Source organism: Tachypleus tridentatus, chromosome 13, assembly GCF_004210375.1.
Source record: "Tachypleus tridentatus isolate NWPU-2018 chromosome 13, ASM421037v1, whole genome shotgun sequence".
Taxonomy (NCBI): domain Eukaryota; kingdom Metazoa; phylum Arthropoda; class Merostomata; order Xiphosura; family Limulidae; genus Tachypleus; species Tachypleus tridentatus.
The window spans coordinates 210327070-210343683 of NC_134837.1; the positions used below are offsets into that span (position 1 = coordinate 210327070).

At 34.5% G+C, this 16614-nt stretch overlaps 1 protein-coding gene across 9 annotated transcripts in view; it reads right to left on the reverse strand.

Annotated features, from left to right (window-relative positions):
- LOC143240528 (septin-7-like) overlaps positions 1-15832 on the reverse strand; it is a 67519-nt gene extending 51687 nt beyond the window's left edge. For 3 of the 9 annotated variants that reach the window (XM_076483099.1, XM_076483100.1, XM_076483098.1), the window contains exons 1-3: positions 15657-15829; positions 13224-13563; positions 12527-12559 (exon numbers count right to left, since the gene is read on the reverse strand). In XM_076483099.1, the coding sequence (XP_076339214.1) occupies positions 12527-12559; positions 13224-13268 (78 nt within the window). In that variant the 5' untranslated portion in view covers positions 13269-13563; positions 15657-15829. Of the gene's footprint in view, positions 1-2849; positions 3086-12526; positions 12560-13223; positions 13564-15656 lie in introns of those variants that run through there. The other 6 variants (XM_076483107.1, XM_076483105.1, XM_076483102.1 and 3 more) reach the window with 5 other exon arrangements.
- Positions 15833-16614: the final 782 nt, after the last annotated feature.

Sequence of the window (16614 nt, forward strand, 5' to 3'; positions counted from 1 at the left end):
GAGGTCGCTTTTTTGATACTGTTTGTATTTTTATGAATTATACCAACATAATAATAATAATAAAGATATTTATAATTAATGATGCTAAAAAACACGTAGGTTCAAGAAGTCTTGATAGAAGTGAATAAAAACTTTGTTACCCGGACGCTTTCGAAAGGTAGACCTTTGTTTTTCAGGAGCAAATTGGGAACCATTTCCCCTAAAGAGGAAATATCCACCTTTCGAAAGTGCTCGGGCTATAGGGATTTTGTTCACTGATATTTATAACACGTGCTATCGATGGTGCGGACGACATAGTGTAAGAATTGAGGTTTCACTATTGTAATAGTACTTTTTCCTTATAACGCCTTCATTGTCTTGAACAGCTTCTCATTGGAAGTTTCAATCTTCACAGAATCTTATTCACGTGTGGGTTAAATGTTCATCAGGGACTCTTATGGTTCACACATAGCCGTCTCTACTTTTCATCTGCTCTAACCAAAGACAAGACATTCACCTAGCAGCACCTGCTGCCAAATGAGTTTTGTCTGGTTTCTTGGGCAAAATAATGGGGTTTGCTATCAATTTTATAACGCGCACCGAGTCAGTGGTATCCGTTTTGAACCATGGACCAGTCGATACGCAGCCCGACACTCTACCACTAGGCCAGCTTGGCACCGTTCTACTTTTAAAGTATTTATAACATGTGCTAACGGCAGATCATTCTATTCAAATACGGAATAAAGACATCGTTTATATTAAATCGAAATTCATGTATATACAGTTTTCTATACATAACAACTGTGTGGGACATCCTCGTTACATTAAATATATTAACCCCCTAAGTAAAATAAGCCGATTGGATAATAGAATAATATAAATCACCATAATAAAGAGTAACGAAATTTTAATACGAATTTTAAGTGTTGAAATAGGCACTTGATAATGATGTCATAAAATGTGGAGGAAACGTAAAAGGTGAGAACCAATAAATTAAAAGTTTTTTTAAACTCACTGTGACGTCTACACACTCGTGTTTCAGTTTGTATCGATATTTGAAAGATACTAACTAATGTGCTATATTCATAACAAATTTTTTCCTGTTCCCCGAATTGTCATTACAATGAAACTTTCTAGGTTCTTGGGCAGCCCCATAGAAATTCTAAAACGATTTCTTTTTCTTTTTTTTTTAGTTTGACTGCTCTTTCACCCCTCCCCCTTGCTACTGCCTTTGTGTCTATTTCCCTAAATCTGACTGCCATGGAACTGTCAGGGAAATCTTGAAGGCGCCCCAGATATCCAAGATAAAATAGATAATATACCGACAACAATTGCAGCAATATGAAAGAGCTAGTCTGTATGGGTGAATTTCTATAAGTTTTTAGGCAGTATCCAGTAGATCTAAAGGTCTAAACGATGAACGACTTTTGTTTCGAATTTCGCTCAACACTACTTCAAGGTTATCTGTGCAGTCGTCCGTAATTTAGCAGTGATGGACTAGATGGATGGCAGCTAGTCAAAACCACTCACCGCCAAATCTTGGGCTACTCTTTTTAACAAAGAATAGTGGAATTGATCGTAACGTTACGACACTTCTACGACTGAAATGATAGCATGTTCAGTGATGGGGAAACGACGAATAATGCACGTGCACACAGTGCGATCCTCCAAACACGAGAACTTTGGCTATAGTACAAAAGATATTATTAAACCCCAAATGTACAGATTTGTCTTACAGCGTTCGCTACACTGGTGGGATCAACACGTGGCATGATTCTGTGTTTAGCCGTTACAGCACTTAGTGTAAAGAACCTACCAAAAACTGAATGACATCACTCATTTTATAAGTCATATGTATAAAGGACCGATCAAAATTTATTGAAATTAATTCAAATATTGGGAATACTTTTCTTTACACTTTGTGACTCAGTTGTCATTTAGGACCTTGCAACCACAAGCCAGGATACTATAACAATATGTTAGAGAAATATTTTTATACGTAGTTAAGCAAAAAGTCACACAATGCATACTAGGGTATGGATTTGTTTGTTTTGAATTTCACGCAAAGCTACACGATGGCTTTCTGCGCTAGCCGTCCCTAATTTTGCAGTGTAAGACAGAGAGAAGGCAGCTAGTCATCACCACCCACCGCCAACTCTTGGGGGTTACTCTTTTGCCAACGAATAGTGAGATTGACTGTAACATTATAACGCCCCCACAGCTGAAAGGACGAGCATGTTTGGTGTGACGGGGATACGAACCCGCGACCCTCGGATTACGAGTCGAGTGCCTTAACCACAAGGCCGTACCGAACCCCAAGGGTATGGAAAAACCTGATATATATAGTTGTAAGTCCACAGACATGTCGCTGTGCCACTGGCTTAAATAATTATTTTCAAAATATGCTGAGTTCCATCAATAACTCTAGGATCAAGCTTTCACCGTCACATTTTATAAGTTAATAAAAATAATAAAAACGTTTTAATCGTCTTTAAACCATCATGCGAGAATTTTTTTAAAAATCTGTTCATAACGTACAATTTAATAGCAAACTATTTAACAGTGTCAGCAAATAATTACAAAATAGTGAACTGAAAAGAAATAACAAAAAAAACTGAAATGTCAGCGTTAAATTTTAAACAATTAACACTAGGTTATCCCACAGACAAAACATAACATATGTTCATAATGTTAAGTAATACAAATAAATTTAAACTGTAGACTTCAGTGAATGTGTTTATTTACGCACTGACATTAATTTATTTGTGAGATTTCTGGCGTCTTAGGGTTAAAAAGAGACTTCAATAGAAGTTCTATTATTCCTTACATACTGCTACTTATAAGTAACAAAACAGAGAACTTTTACTTACTATTTGGTGAAAAACAATGTCCACAGCGGGTGAAGACATGGGGAAGATAAAAGATAAAAATACACTTTAACAATACAGTCGCTAGACGAAAGCTATATTAAATGTATAATCACAAAGGTTCACATGTGCAGGAGCCTATATTAAAACAAATAATGTTACAGCATCATTGATACCATAATTTTTAAAGCATTTCAACCACTCACTACCCCTTGAACAAGAGGTATCTAGACATCTGACACTTCAGCGTTCCGTGAAATTCCATCCTATTCCTAGGCCTCTCCCCCTACAGATGTTAACTCAACACTAAATGAATAACTTTTGGCCAATCACAAAAGCAGTGCTATTTTTCTTTTAGAACTGGATGCAAAGAAACAGGGTGTCATACATATATACAAAGACCGGTTCTTATACGTGATTGGTTGTTGATAAACAGTAAAACAAAAATTAAATATAAAAAACGCATTTCTTAGCAGTATCTGACACGTAATATTTACATCAATTAAATTTAAGCTTAAATTAAAACTGTACAAAGTAGTTGTTACGAAAGTAAAAAACAAAACTACATAGCCATGTTTAAATATTACGCTGGGAGTTAACTCGAAATAATGAAATTAAAGAAAAAACAACTTAAGACACCTGATTGAAATTGTTACAAACCTTATCTTAAAATATACTTGTAAAATTATTGTGTTAACTTTCTAGCATCCACGTTTTTCTTTTAAAAATTAGACAACTCTCCAACCACTGTTTTATGAAGGTTATACCACAAATAATCGACTTAAGAAGTTGATGTATTCTACTGCCGGGAGACGAGTCTGAAAAGGAAGTACGCGTTTAAAAATACAGATCTGTCTTTGGTTATTTTCCTTCTTTGTCACATGAACTTTATCTCAGGAAAGATAGCTGCAGTATATATATTGTTGGAATGCGTTGGGTAGATATTGGCAGCGATCTTAATTATTGGCAAGTCCTGTGACACCTCGAAGTTATGTTCTCTCCGTCTTACATTGACGCTGATAAAACGCACGCTTGGAGAAATGACGCTATTGTATTTCACATCCAGTCGCTCTGTTCTTGCTCAGCCTGACGTTTGTGCTTCTGTACCACCCGAGTTTTTTGTTGTTGTTTTCCTTTCTTGGCGAGCCACAAAGGGATCAATACATTATATTGGCGCTTCCTTTCCATAATTATACAAACTTACCATGTATTATCTATCTAAGGCCGTTAGGCCATCAGTGGCTGGCGAACCACAGGTTGAGGATCTGGTGCTGTAGTTACGTGACCAAAGGACGCCGTCAGTCGCATAATTTACCTTTGTTTTTGTTTACTGAATACAAATTACTACAATACGTGTACACTACTTCTAATATATTTCTTCTTCCAATTCAGTTAAAGTGGAAGTTTCAGAATTATTCCTAATACACTTTACGTCAATCCTCCTGTTATTTGCAGTCGCTGCTCTTATTTGGAAAGAATGTGTGTGCGTGTTCTTATAGCAAAGCCACATCGGGCTATCTGCTGTTTCCACCGAGGGGAATCGAACTCCTGATCTTAGCGTTGTAAATCATCTGGAAAGATGCTTCTCTCAGTAGAGTGTGACAAAACTAGAAGTAATATAACTGGATACGTCTGTGAATAACGCCCCCCCCTCGCTGGTACACCGGTAAGTCTACGGATTTACAACGCTAAAATCAGGGGTTCGATTCCCCTCGGTGAACTCAGCAGATAGCCTGATGTGTCTTTGCTATAAGTAAACACGCACACACTCTATGAATAACAGTTCTCAGCACAACGTTTGAAATGGATAGTTCACACAGTCACGTTTATATTGTTATATCTTGTTTCGTTTATTCGTTTCCTAACAAAGAGGTGCTAATATTACTTTTATACAAGCATTACACTATGTAACAAAAGTTTAACTTTTTCTTGTTCCTGGGCAGAAAGTGTTATTTCCCAGTTGCTTATGCCTAAAGTAAATAGAAAAGACCTATTTTTCTCTTCAATCTTTACTTTTGTGACCTGGGAGCGTATAACGAAAACATGATGGGAGAGTATATTTGGGGGCTGATACGTGAAAGTGATTTACATTACAGTTGCAAATTTCGAAAAACTACTCTACTAAACATTTTTGTATAACTTTAGTATAAATACGTGTAAATCTTGATTCATATGTTGTTTTATTCAGACCTTATGTAAATGAAAATGTGCAAATTTGCCCATTTTTACATAGAAAATAAGTTAATTTATAAATTTCATTATCCAGGTCACAAAAGCAAAGTTTGAAGGGAATAATGGTCATTTTCTGCACTTTTACTACATAAGTAATTAAAAAATAACACCTACTATCCAGGAACAAAATTTGTGTTACACAGTGTTTTTTTTACTGTTTCGATTACGATAAGACTCTAACACAGAATATTCAAATACAGGAAATCTAATCCAAAAACATGTCATAACTTTGAGTACGATGGATATAAATTAACACGTAAACACTACTTTCTATTATAGTGAATTAACCACAAGTAATCAAACCTACGTTCTTAACCGAAATAAACAGAAGCGCGAAGCCAAGAATTGTAACTATGTCTTTAACGAAATATACATATCTATCTATCTATATATGGTTATTACGGGGTTGGTATTAAAGAAAATATTACGAAAAGAACTTAAATTGTTTCATAGTAATATTCAGAAATAAAATTATGTTTTAGATGTTTGTTTCTTTGAAAGCAAAGCTTTACGATGGACTATCTGTGCTGTCCCCATCAGACCAGTTATAAGCCTTCAGATTTACAACTGACCCACTAGGAAGTAGGTTATAAATAACACGACTATACAGTGATATTCCCACCGCCTCTTCACTTCATTTTTATTTTTCAATTAACTTTTCTTCTTCTTTACTTTGGAAAGTAGTCACCTTCCCACAACTGTCTTCAGGCATTGAACAGTGATACAGACGTGGGACGTTGTGGGACATCTCACTCTCATAATTTCTGTATCTATTATTTTTATTTTTACTTCTACTGCTATTCATTTACTTTATATTTTCCTTATGTGAGACAAGCGAATTGAGGTTAGGACTGATTGACGATGTATCCCCACCGCAATGTGGATCCTACTTTTTCTGTCACCTCCAAAACCTAGGGTACATTTTATATCCCACATTAGAGCTTGTACCCTGGGATCTTTACAATTAGTGGAGCGTCTTTTATTTTTATTTTGTTTGGCTTGTTTCTTGGTTATAAAACACTAATATATATACACGTTTACAAGCACAAACACTATGTAGTGTGTGTGTGTGTGTGCTTCCATACGTATGTTTTCTTATAGCAAAGCCACATCGGGCTATCTGCTTTGCCTACTGAGGGGAATCGAACCCCTGATTTTAGCGTTGTAAGTTCATAGACTTGCCGTTATCTCAGTGAGGGACTACGTGTATAGTACTAGGGTACCTTTTGTTCAATAAAATGTGTGTATGTCTACACATATGCATACATATATAAAATAGACTCATTCATTTGGTATCAAGTTTTCGTAAGAAACTGGCTGTGCCAATTTCGATAAGATATGGTAGAAGTGAACTTCTCAAAATATCTAACTTATATTTATAATAATTCGGATAAACGATTCGACTTCGGCCGCCACTTCAATTTAACCACCTTAAATACCCGCACGAGGGCTTACCTGAACGGGAGATTGGTGGTAAAGTACGTGAAGCTGACAGACAACAAGCGGTGGTGGTGTTTAATGCTTCATATCGAACAAACTATGACTCAAAAAAATGAAAACCCATGACATCATTTGTTTTATTTTGGGTACGGACATCGCCGGGTATCTTTATTAATCGTAAGTTTTCGTGAGTTTATTATCTTTGAAATTAAGATAGCGTAATACACACTAGAGTGTAAACACATTCAGTATAGGGTAAGTCAGTAATAAGTGTTTTTGGCTCTCATTAACACTCAAGGGCATCGACGGTTATTCAATGCTAAAACTACACCAGAGGAAACCCTAAAGCAAAACGTCAAGGGGAATTTAAAAAAAAAAACATTGCTGATAAGATATCCTCGACCGTATTCTTAACCCTACTATTTCATGACAGATAGTGCCCTGACGTACCTTACCTGACACTGTAATTTAATAACGTTTTTCTGAGTATCCTAATAATGTCCTATAAGGCGCGTGTACCAAAGTGATTACACACGTGACACAATTTTCAATATTGTTCATTTTGAGTTGCGTTTAATCACAGCCAAGAATCATAGTGAAATTCCGTTCTCCTTTAACTTTGTTTTCTACCACCAGGCGTATACGGTAACCTGAATAATACTAATTTTCTAATTAATTACTGATTAACACCTCTTAAACTATTTATCAGGCTTCATTACAATACACGTCAATTATAACATAAAACGTACTTTTTTTTCCCGTGGCATATCTCAATACATAGCACAGAAATACGTAAAACATCTTTCTGAACTACAACATCACTTTAATTCGTATTTAAGTTTGACTTTAAATAACGCAACAGTACAACCTATACATTAGAGGGTGTTTGACATCTCAATCGATCATTTCTCACCATAGGACGGCAAACACCTGCTCACCATAATTTCTCAAGGCGCTGTCGGTAATCCTGGATTCGTTATCACCGTTCCTTATCTATTCGTGCTGCAATATAATATTAGACACTATAAAAAATAAAATAAACAACAAGCAAACATCGAACGTTGTTTCTACAAAATTATTATAAACTTCTATCACCCTATGACAGACCCAGTATGTCCTGGTGGTTAGGGTGCTCAACTCGCAATCTGCGGGTGGCAAGTTCGAAACATGCTCGCCCTTTCAGCCGTAGTAGCGTTGTAATGTTACAGTCAATCCCACTATTCGTTGGTAAAAAAGTATCCCAATAGTTGGCGGTGGATGGTGTTAACTAGTTACATTCCTTCTAATCAACCACAGCTAACAATAAGCGCATGCAGCTCTCGTGTAATTTTGTGCGAAACAGATCAATCAATTTACAAAGTTAACTAAGAAATCTCAAACGTAGACATGGCGCTGGGTAAGGTGAGAAACTTACAAATGTCTACGATGCCACACAGTTGACACGTGCGTGTCCTTATTCTACATTATTCAGACTGGTTATCTCCCGGATTTTAGCGTTGTAAACCAATAAAGTTCCCACTGCCTCACTAGGGGATATATTAATAATACACACATACACATAATTATTGTCAGATTATATATAATATATATAATATTTTCACTGTTTTTTGTTACTACTGTCATCACGTAAAAACCGATGACTATGTATCCGTCATTACGAAATATTCCGGCCAATATTTCATTTTTGAGTTGCAATAAAATGTAATAAATATTCATTAAAACAATAAACTTCAGACAATCATATACCATCAGCCACCAGCATTTTTCTAAAGCCAGACTACTGAATCGTGTCGACCAAACACTTGTCAAGTAATCGACGTGAGAGACAGAGGTAGTCACAACTTTACCAAAATGGATGCCATCACTGATATCGACAGGTTACACATGCTATAATGTTTTACCTCACAAACTTGAAGATGACGACAATGTGGTTAGTAAACCTAACGAAACGCTTGCTGTCGAGTTTTAAAACTGTATTCATATCTCCTAAAATTTAAGCCTAATCGAATCTCATTATTTAGCCACGAAAAAGGGGAATATATTATGGTGCTTTTTATACTTATAACAAACTCACTTTACGATGTACTGGTAGAAATATTTAATTACAGTGAAATCTTAAGTTCCCAGAATATTCTGGACAGGCGAAAATTCCGGTTACAAAAACATTTCCCTTACGATACTGTACTGGAGAAAATCTAACCCTTTATTATGTTCTAAAGTAGAGCATCTTTACATTGTCTACTACAATAACAGCTTTAAACAATAATTAATGTTGTAAAAGCCATAACTTCGGAATGTAGATATTTTTACCAAAAACATTAAGCACGATGTGAATCACATGTGGGAGTAAACGTAATTACATTTCCGGTTACAACAGCTTTCGGGATGCGAAGACATCGGATAGCAAATCTCTTACTACACTTGTAGAAGTAAAAACGGTCAAAGTTATATCACTCCCCATTCAGTATAGCTTACTGTCAATAATCTTGGTTTGATCACATTCCAGAAGAACCACAACACTGACCTCAAGTGAAGTTCACTCGTTGATCATGTGACCAGAGCACAGTTGAACTAGCTATTTAGTGACCCCCAGAAGTCCAAGGGCTGGACACGAGGAGCCAATGACAGATATTAACAACACGGAAAAAAATACCACTTCACCAACAGATAGCATGTTACTTATCTAATTACTTAATACAAGTAAACTATCTGTTTAAAATGTTATCAAATAAAGTTTTATAAGTGGGTGCTGTGGAACATATTTCAGTGTTTCTGGATGCTAGTTGAGAAATACATAGCAATGGTTGACATGATTCGACACTACAGTTTGGGACCAGATATAGTTTTCGTGGCTCGATACTATACTTTGGGAACAGGTAGCAATGGCTGTTACGGCTCGATACTATAGTTTGGGATCAGATAGCATTGGTTTTAATGGCTCAGCACTAATGCATGGTAATCCGACAATCCAGAATAAGTAAACACTGACTTAAATCAAAAGGCGGAAGACTTTCAAAACGTCGTCCTCTAAATTTGTGTCTCCACAACAGGCAGTTGCCGTCCATTCTACAAAGTTTCATCAGTAAAAACCTGGTTCATATAAAGAACTTCAAATAACCACCTGACCAACGGTAAAGAGGGGAATGTTTCTAGCATCAGTTTTGTCTACTCATTACTATCAGATACAAATTTCTGATACTGTCTACATGTTTGTACGTTGCTCTGCGCGTCACTCGATAAACTATTCGATTTTCCAACGATACCAGTTCATTTATCGGCATGCTGTATGGATTGGAATTGAACAATTTTTACTTAACTCTAACTATCGAATACCATTCCATTACTAAAACATTTGTTATAAATAAATGCGTCAGAGCGATCTGTCACCTGCGTAAAACAACAAAATCTTCAGTTAAATTTCTTTATTTTCGACAAAGCAGAAGTGATGCTTTCACAACTTTTATAAATTACTATGATACGAGGTCTGTTCAAAAAATACGCGGACTGACGTCATAAAACAAAATGTACTTTATTTAGAAGTTACAGGTCTGGGACCCCTTCAAAGCACTCTCCTCCCCAACGCACACACTTATCCCAACGGTGTTTCCACTTGTTGAAATAGTCCTGGTACGCTACTTTTGTAATGTCCTCCAGCTCCTTCGTCGCATTTGCCTTAATCTCGGGAATCGTCTCAAATCTTCTTCCTTTCAAGGGTCTTTTGAGTTTGGGGAACAAGAAAAAATCGCAAGAAGCAAGGTCAGGTGAGTAGGGAGGGGGGGGGAAGAACAGTGATCGAGTGTTTGGCCAAAAACTCACGAGTTCTGAGGGCTGAATTTCGCAGCAACGTGGTGCATCTTCAATTTTTCGGTCAAAATCTCGTAACAAGATCCAACTGATATCCCACACTCTTCAGCAAGCTCCCTGACAGTCAGACGTCGATTTTCTCGCACCAGGATGTTGATTTTGTCGACGTGTGGGTCGTCAGTTGATGTGGAAGGACGTCCAGGACGCTCATCATCTTCAATGGACTGTCGACCATCCTTAAAACGTTCATGCCACTTGAAACATGCCGTACGCTTCATAGCAACATCACCGTAAGCCGTGTTAAGCATAGCAAAAGTTTCAGTCGCAGAGTTTCCAAGTTTAACACAAAATTTCACAGCAAGTCGTTGCTCCTTCAGGTCATTCATTCTGAAATCCGCCAAACGAAAAAATCGCACTTCACTTAAAACCGCGTAGCTAATACACAAATGAAGATATCTGCAATCGGGAAATGGCGTCGTAATTTGCTGATCTGTGCGAACCTAGCGACACCAAGCGGACTCCCCTGGAACCAACTGGAGCCGAGCAATTCAAACAGTCCGTGTATTTTTTGAACAGCCCTCGTATATGTTTTTAATTAATAAATATATTTAAATAATGATGTATAGCGCGAGTACACATAAAAATAGGGCTGGTGAAAACGTTTAATTGCATGGGTTACAAAACCTTTTTTGGTCTGGATATAACCAGATTAATTTTTCTTGTAATTATTAGAATCCCAACAATAATCTGGGGAAATTACTACATTCCAAACATAGCCTTTAACTCCAAAATAGTGATTGTCCGTAATCTAGCAAAAAAGAGGTTCAAATACAATCGTAGAGTAGAGCAGTCAAAGACCAGTTCAAGCAATCCAAATCTGTCTCTCTATATATATGTGTCTCTGCGTGTGTGTTATCACGCGACGCTTAAAGAAATGAAACGTCAGTCCAAGTTAATCACTGATTATACTAAAGTATCAGGTTTGTTTAAATACATTGTCTAATTACACAATTTTGATATAAAAGTTACATTACGTCCTTCTGTTGCAAACGAGGAATGGAGAGGTTTATGATGTACAACTCCGAGTTGTTTAACACAGCAGACAATGAGAAACACTCTAAAAGACCACATTAGCTATTAAACCTGTAGGAGCAGAGAGCCTCAATAAAATATATTTATTCAACTGAAACTCGGAACGTGTAGAACAAAGAAACATTTTGGCAAACAACTACAGTAAACATAATCAATATATATCTACTGTGATAAGAAACCAACGATAAATACATTCTTGTGAAACAAATGTGCTCTTCAAGGAAGCTACTCTATTATGTGCATTTGTTTTAAAGGAAGAGACAAGAATTCACATGATATGGATATTATAGATGTAGTGTTAAAATACCCATAAAAAATAAATTTTTATGTATGTAGTTGTCTATAGTAAGCATTGAGGCAGCATATAAATAGCTCCTATCAAACATCTACATCTGTTACTCTGTTACAAATATATTAAATACACAAGCCATAGAATTAAAGAAAACATAAAAACAAATATTCTTAAAAGTAAGAGTTTGTACTCTGATGTTTGTAAAAGGTGAACACAGCATATAACTACAAAAATTAACATATATTACAATCCCCTTTCCCAAGGAAACGTTCAAGAAATATATCAACAACCATTGCAAAACTAAGTATAAACAGATCAGTTCTTTCTGATTTAATATTTTTTCATTATAGTTTCATCTGGGGCAGTTTTGTTTTTGAATGGTATTGTTTATCAATGTGACATGATTTGTTTTTTAATTACTTGCTAGAGTTTGATTCAGTAATTTAAAAAAATATCTTAAAAACTCAGAGAAATGTAATACCTCCTTTATCATAAGATGAAAGTTAAAACTAAAACATTATACAAATGTCTTGATCCTGTAAAACAGAGTATCCTGTATAATGCTGTGGAGATTTATCTATATGTAAATTATGAAACATACATATCCAGAAAAATACTCCATTCACTATGCATAAAATGACAGACTACGGAGACAGCTGAATAACTAGACAGTGTTCTTGTTAATTATGTACTACATCATAAACATAATACTGAAAGAACACGCAGGTAACTAAAACACTGTCTTTCTCGTTTGATTACACAAAATGTATGAAACAATGTTTATGAAGAAAACCGTTTAAAGATATTTTATAATACTCACCAAAACGCCTGCTTGAGGAGTAACTGGGATAATCTGGAATTAGAATAGAGTAGGAAGGAAAAGCAGTTAGAAAAATAGCAGGCTGGGAAAGATAAATTAGTAACAAAAGTAGAATAAACTAGAGAGATAAGCAGAAGTTAAGTTAGCACTTAGAAGCATGACAGAATCCAACATTTCATATGTATTGGATAAGATTGTTGTAGAAGATTATTTCAGATATAAAAACATAATACTTAATAAGTCATTCAGTTACTCCTAATAGGAACATAACTTTTAAATTAAATATAACAGTTTAATGAAATGAATAAAGTCAACTGAAAGTACAAGTGTTATTTATAAAAATATTCTGACTAGAAATATAATAATTTTGGACACTACATTATATGCTTGAATGTGTGTGCAAACATAAATTAAAAATACAACACATGTTACAAGATCATATCACTTATAACAGCAAACACTTTAGGTTTAAGAAAGCAGTTTAGTTCAGGTACCAGTCTCTATCACATTTAAATCTCTGGCTGTTTGTAAAGATAAATGAAACAGTCAAGAAAGTTACAGTGAGGAACTGTATCATTAAGTGTACTGATAAAGTTATTTGAAGTGTGGAACACAAAAAAAAAGGACTAGAAGGGTTTGCTTTGCAATGGTAAAGTACATAACATGATTCAGGTTTACAATCTGAAATTTTACTTACTGGCAGAGATGGACTGGTGGAGGAAGAAACATTGGAATAGCTCATTAATTTGGCTAATGGACTGGTCCTAGCTAATTGAGGATGGGGGATTTGAGACTTAACTAAAATTAAGTAACATTTACATCCAAAGCTTAAAAATCAGAATATTATAATGAAGTAGCTAACAATTTGATTTATGCTATATACATTCATTCAGTAGTTCAGCAGGTCAAACCCTAGTTAAAACTGTCAGAGTGACATGGTGATTGCACCAACCACTATTGTGTCCAGTCTGCCCCCCACTTATTGGTATCAAGGAGCATTCTTTTCTTTGGTTGTAGATGTTGGACTCCTTCAGAGGCTTAAAAATATAAAAATACATGAGGACATTTCAGAGTACATGTTGGAGTGACTTACGTGATAGAAGCAAAAAAACAAAAGCTCAAATGAGAGGTAGCAGGGATAAGCTTAGAGCAACAGGTGGGCTGGTAAGACCCATTGGATAGTATTTTTTGGGTAAGGATGAATTATATGCAAGAGATTGGTTCTATTATGAAAAGCTCTACAGGAAAGAAAATGCTATGGAAAGTTCTATAGGTAATAAAATGTCATAGAAAGCTCTAAATATATTCACTAAAGATAGTTTGAAGTGAAATTGTAGTGGTGAAAAAGCATGGGAAGTAAATCAAACTCTTTGGAACCATTCTAGAAGCTCTTCTCTAAATCCTGTCCAGGTGCTAAAGTACAGGACACTATAGAACATGTTAATAGTTCATTTGCTGTTACCAAAGTGAATTCTCTTTTGGTAGTATTTTGTAGCATTGGATACTTTCAACAAATGCAACCTACATACTAAGTGATTTAATACTAAAGGATAGAAAACAATATGTTCAGTAACTCGTGATGATGAGCAAACCAACTTGTAGAGAAAAATATATATGTAAAAATGGCTGGTATGGGTTGAGAAAGCACTAAATATAAAGTTATATTAACGAGTAAATCAATCATTTCAGTTGTTAAAATTTTATGTTGTTCACAAAAAATTCATTAGTTTTACGTATTTAAATTTTACTGATATTACATACACAAAGATGTAGAATTCTGATATTATACAGTAATAATATAGTTTTCCAAACATACTCTTATATGCATACAAAGCTGTGGCTTTGAAGTCCATTTCAGAAAACCAAAATCAAAAATAAAAATTATAAATTCATGCAAACATATTGGGTATAACTACAATATTGTTGTTTATATATCCAGAATTAGGAAAACTAAGATCAACCCTAAACCTGGAAACTATTTATTCAATGATATGATACTATATTGTCAAAAGTATTTTCAAGTTATAATTCTGCATTTATCTTGCTTTTTGTGGTTTAAGGGAGTCAAATATTCAAGGTTCCAAAAGTTAGTTTTAAGTATCTATGGCCATTAAATATAATTTTTTAGCATGAATCATTACTTTTAATACAACAACATATGTGGTGAATTTGTTGGTAATTTTGTTTCTATGCTTAAATTTCAAGAGAGGAAACTGAAAGAAACAAGTTAGCCTATTGCATACAGCCTTATAAAGTTATATCAACTGAAATACTTAAAAACTTTCAACTATTTCAAAAATTGAACTCTATGTTAGCAGAAATTAAGCATTAAAATATTTAATAAACTTTGTATGCAAACTCATCTTAAATAGAAAAAGCCTTCAACACATTCTTTGACTAAAATAACAATAATTCATAAATACATAAGAGAATGCATTCAATTTAAATCTGAGATCCTGAAGTTACACTTACAGACTTTCACCTGGGCAGAAGAACAAACGAACTGGCCTTTAATCCATGATGACAATAAAACCCACTTGTAGAGAAAAATATATATGTAAAAACGGGGGGTATGAGTTGAGAAAATTTTCTCAACCCATACCCCCCGTTTTTAAATATATATTTAACTGGCCTTTGCATGAATTTAAACTATCCAAAAATTGAATTTAGATAATGGATAAACAGTTTTAATAAGTCAGTGTGTGTATTTCTTATTATGTTTTAAAGTGATTAAAACTACTACTTTTAGATAGGGTAAAAATTAGTTTAACTGTTACCAAAAGTTAAAAACTGTGCGTTGTAAATAACTAGAAAGTATATTAAGGAAACGCAATGTCAATGTAAATTACCCTATTTAGATCACTTTCCACGTAAACAATTTATGTTGTTATAGTAAATCAGTTACAAAATATATTTTCTACTATGTACATTAATAAATTATAGCATATTATTATCATTATACATCTACTTTATACTAAATGTTATACTAAACGTGTACTAGTACTAGTGCTGCTGCTAGTCTACAGACTAGTCATTCCTTTCCTGCATGTTAATTATTGATAATATTAATAAGAAAAGTTTCTTTGCAATGCTAAAATGCTACACAAATTTATTTTCAAAAACAACTTACCACTTTTTTGCATGATCCCAAACTGTGTCGTACTGCCTAACAAATGTAAACTAGTACGTATGTATGACTTGATCCTATGGTCTATGAGTATGGCATGCTCAAAATATATCTAAGCCTAAACCTTATGTTCCGTACACACTTTGATGTAAGAATCTCCCCAGAACGAGATAAGATCAATATGCATTTTGCAGTTGCCTAGGGATACGGTAGGAGGCGATGCACGTGTTTACAGAATAGAATAAGCGGAGTACGTTCAAATTAATCGAAATGTTTATACGACAATTTAATTTTCTACCACTAATTATTATTATTAATTTTCTGTTACGTTGGAACAGTTCTATTTGTTGTCAAATAATTGATTAAGTAATCGGCAAAATTTGAAACTACATAAATTATAAATTAGAAATGCACAGATGTGAAAGTTAATTTTATAAGAATAAAATACTGTATGAAAAACAAAACAAATTATTTTGGCCACAGATAACACACTTAAAGCAACATGAATATAAATTGTGGTTTTCTTTACGTGATACTATTATAAACAATATTTTCCATAATTTAATTCAAATGCTCACTAGATGGAGAAGCTAAACATGATGATGAAATAACTAGAAAGTTCATGAAAATTAAAAATTTAGAAGGTTTTTGTAATATATACAAACAAGAATACATAATAAATAGGAGTGAGTGTTGGTCTGTTTTTAGCGCAAGTCTACACAATAGGCTATCTACACTCTGTCCACTGCAAGAAATCGAGCTCCGGATGTTAACATTGCATGTTTGTTAATTTACCACAAATCCACCAGAAGACAAAAAAATAGTGAAGTATTCAATGGATAATGAATTGATCATTAATAAATGAATGTAACGTTACTGAGTAAAAAGTGAGTGATTCACAATAGTGTGAGAAGTAAGAATTATCGTGTCTATTCATATTCTATATGCAAAACACAATTAG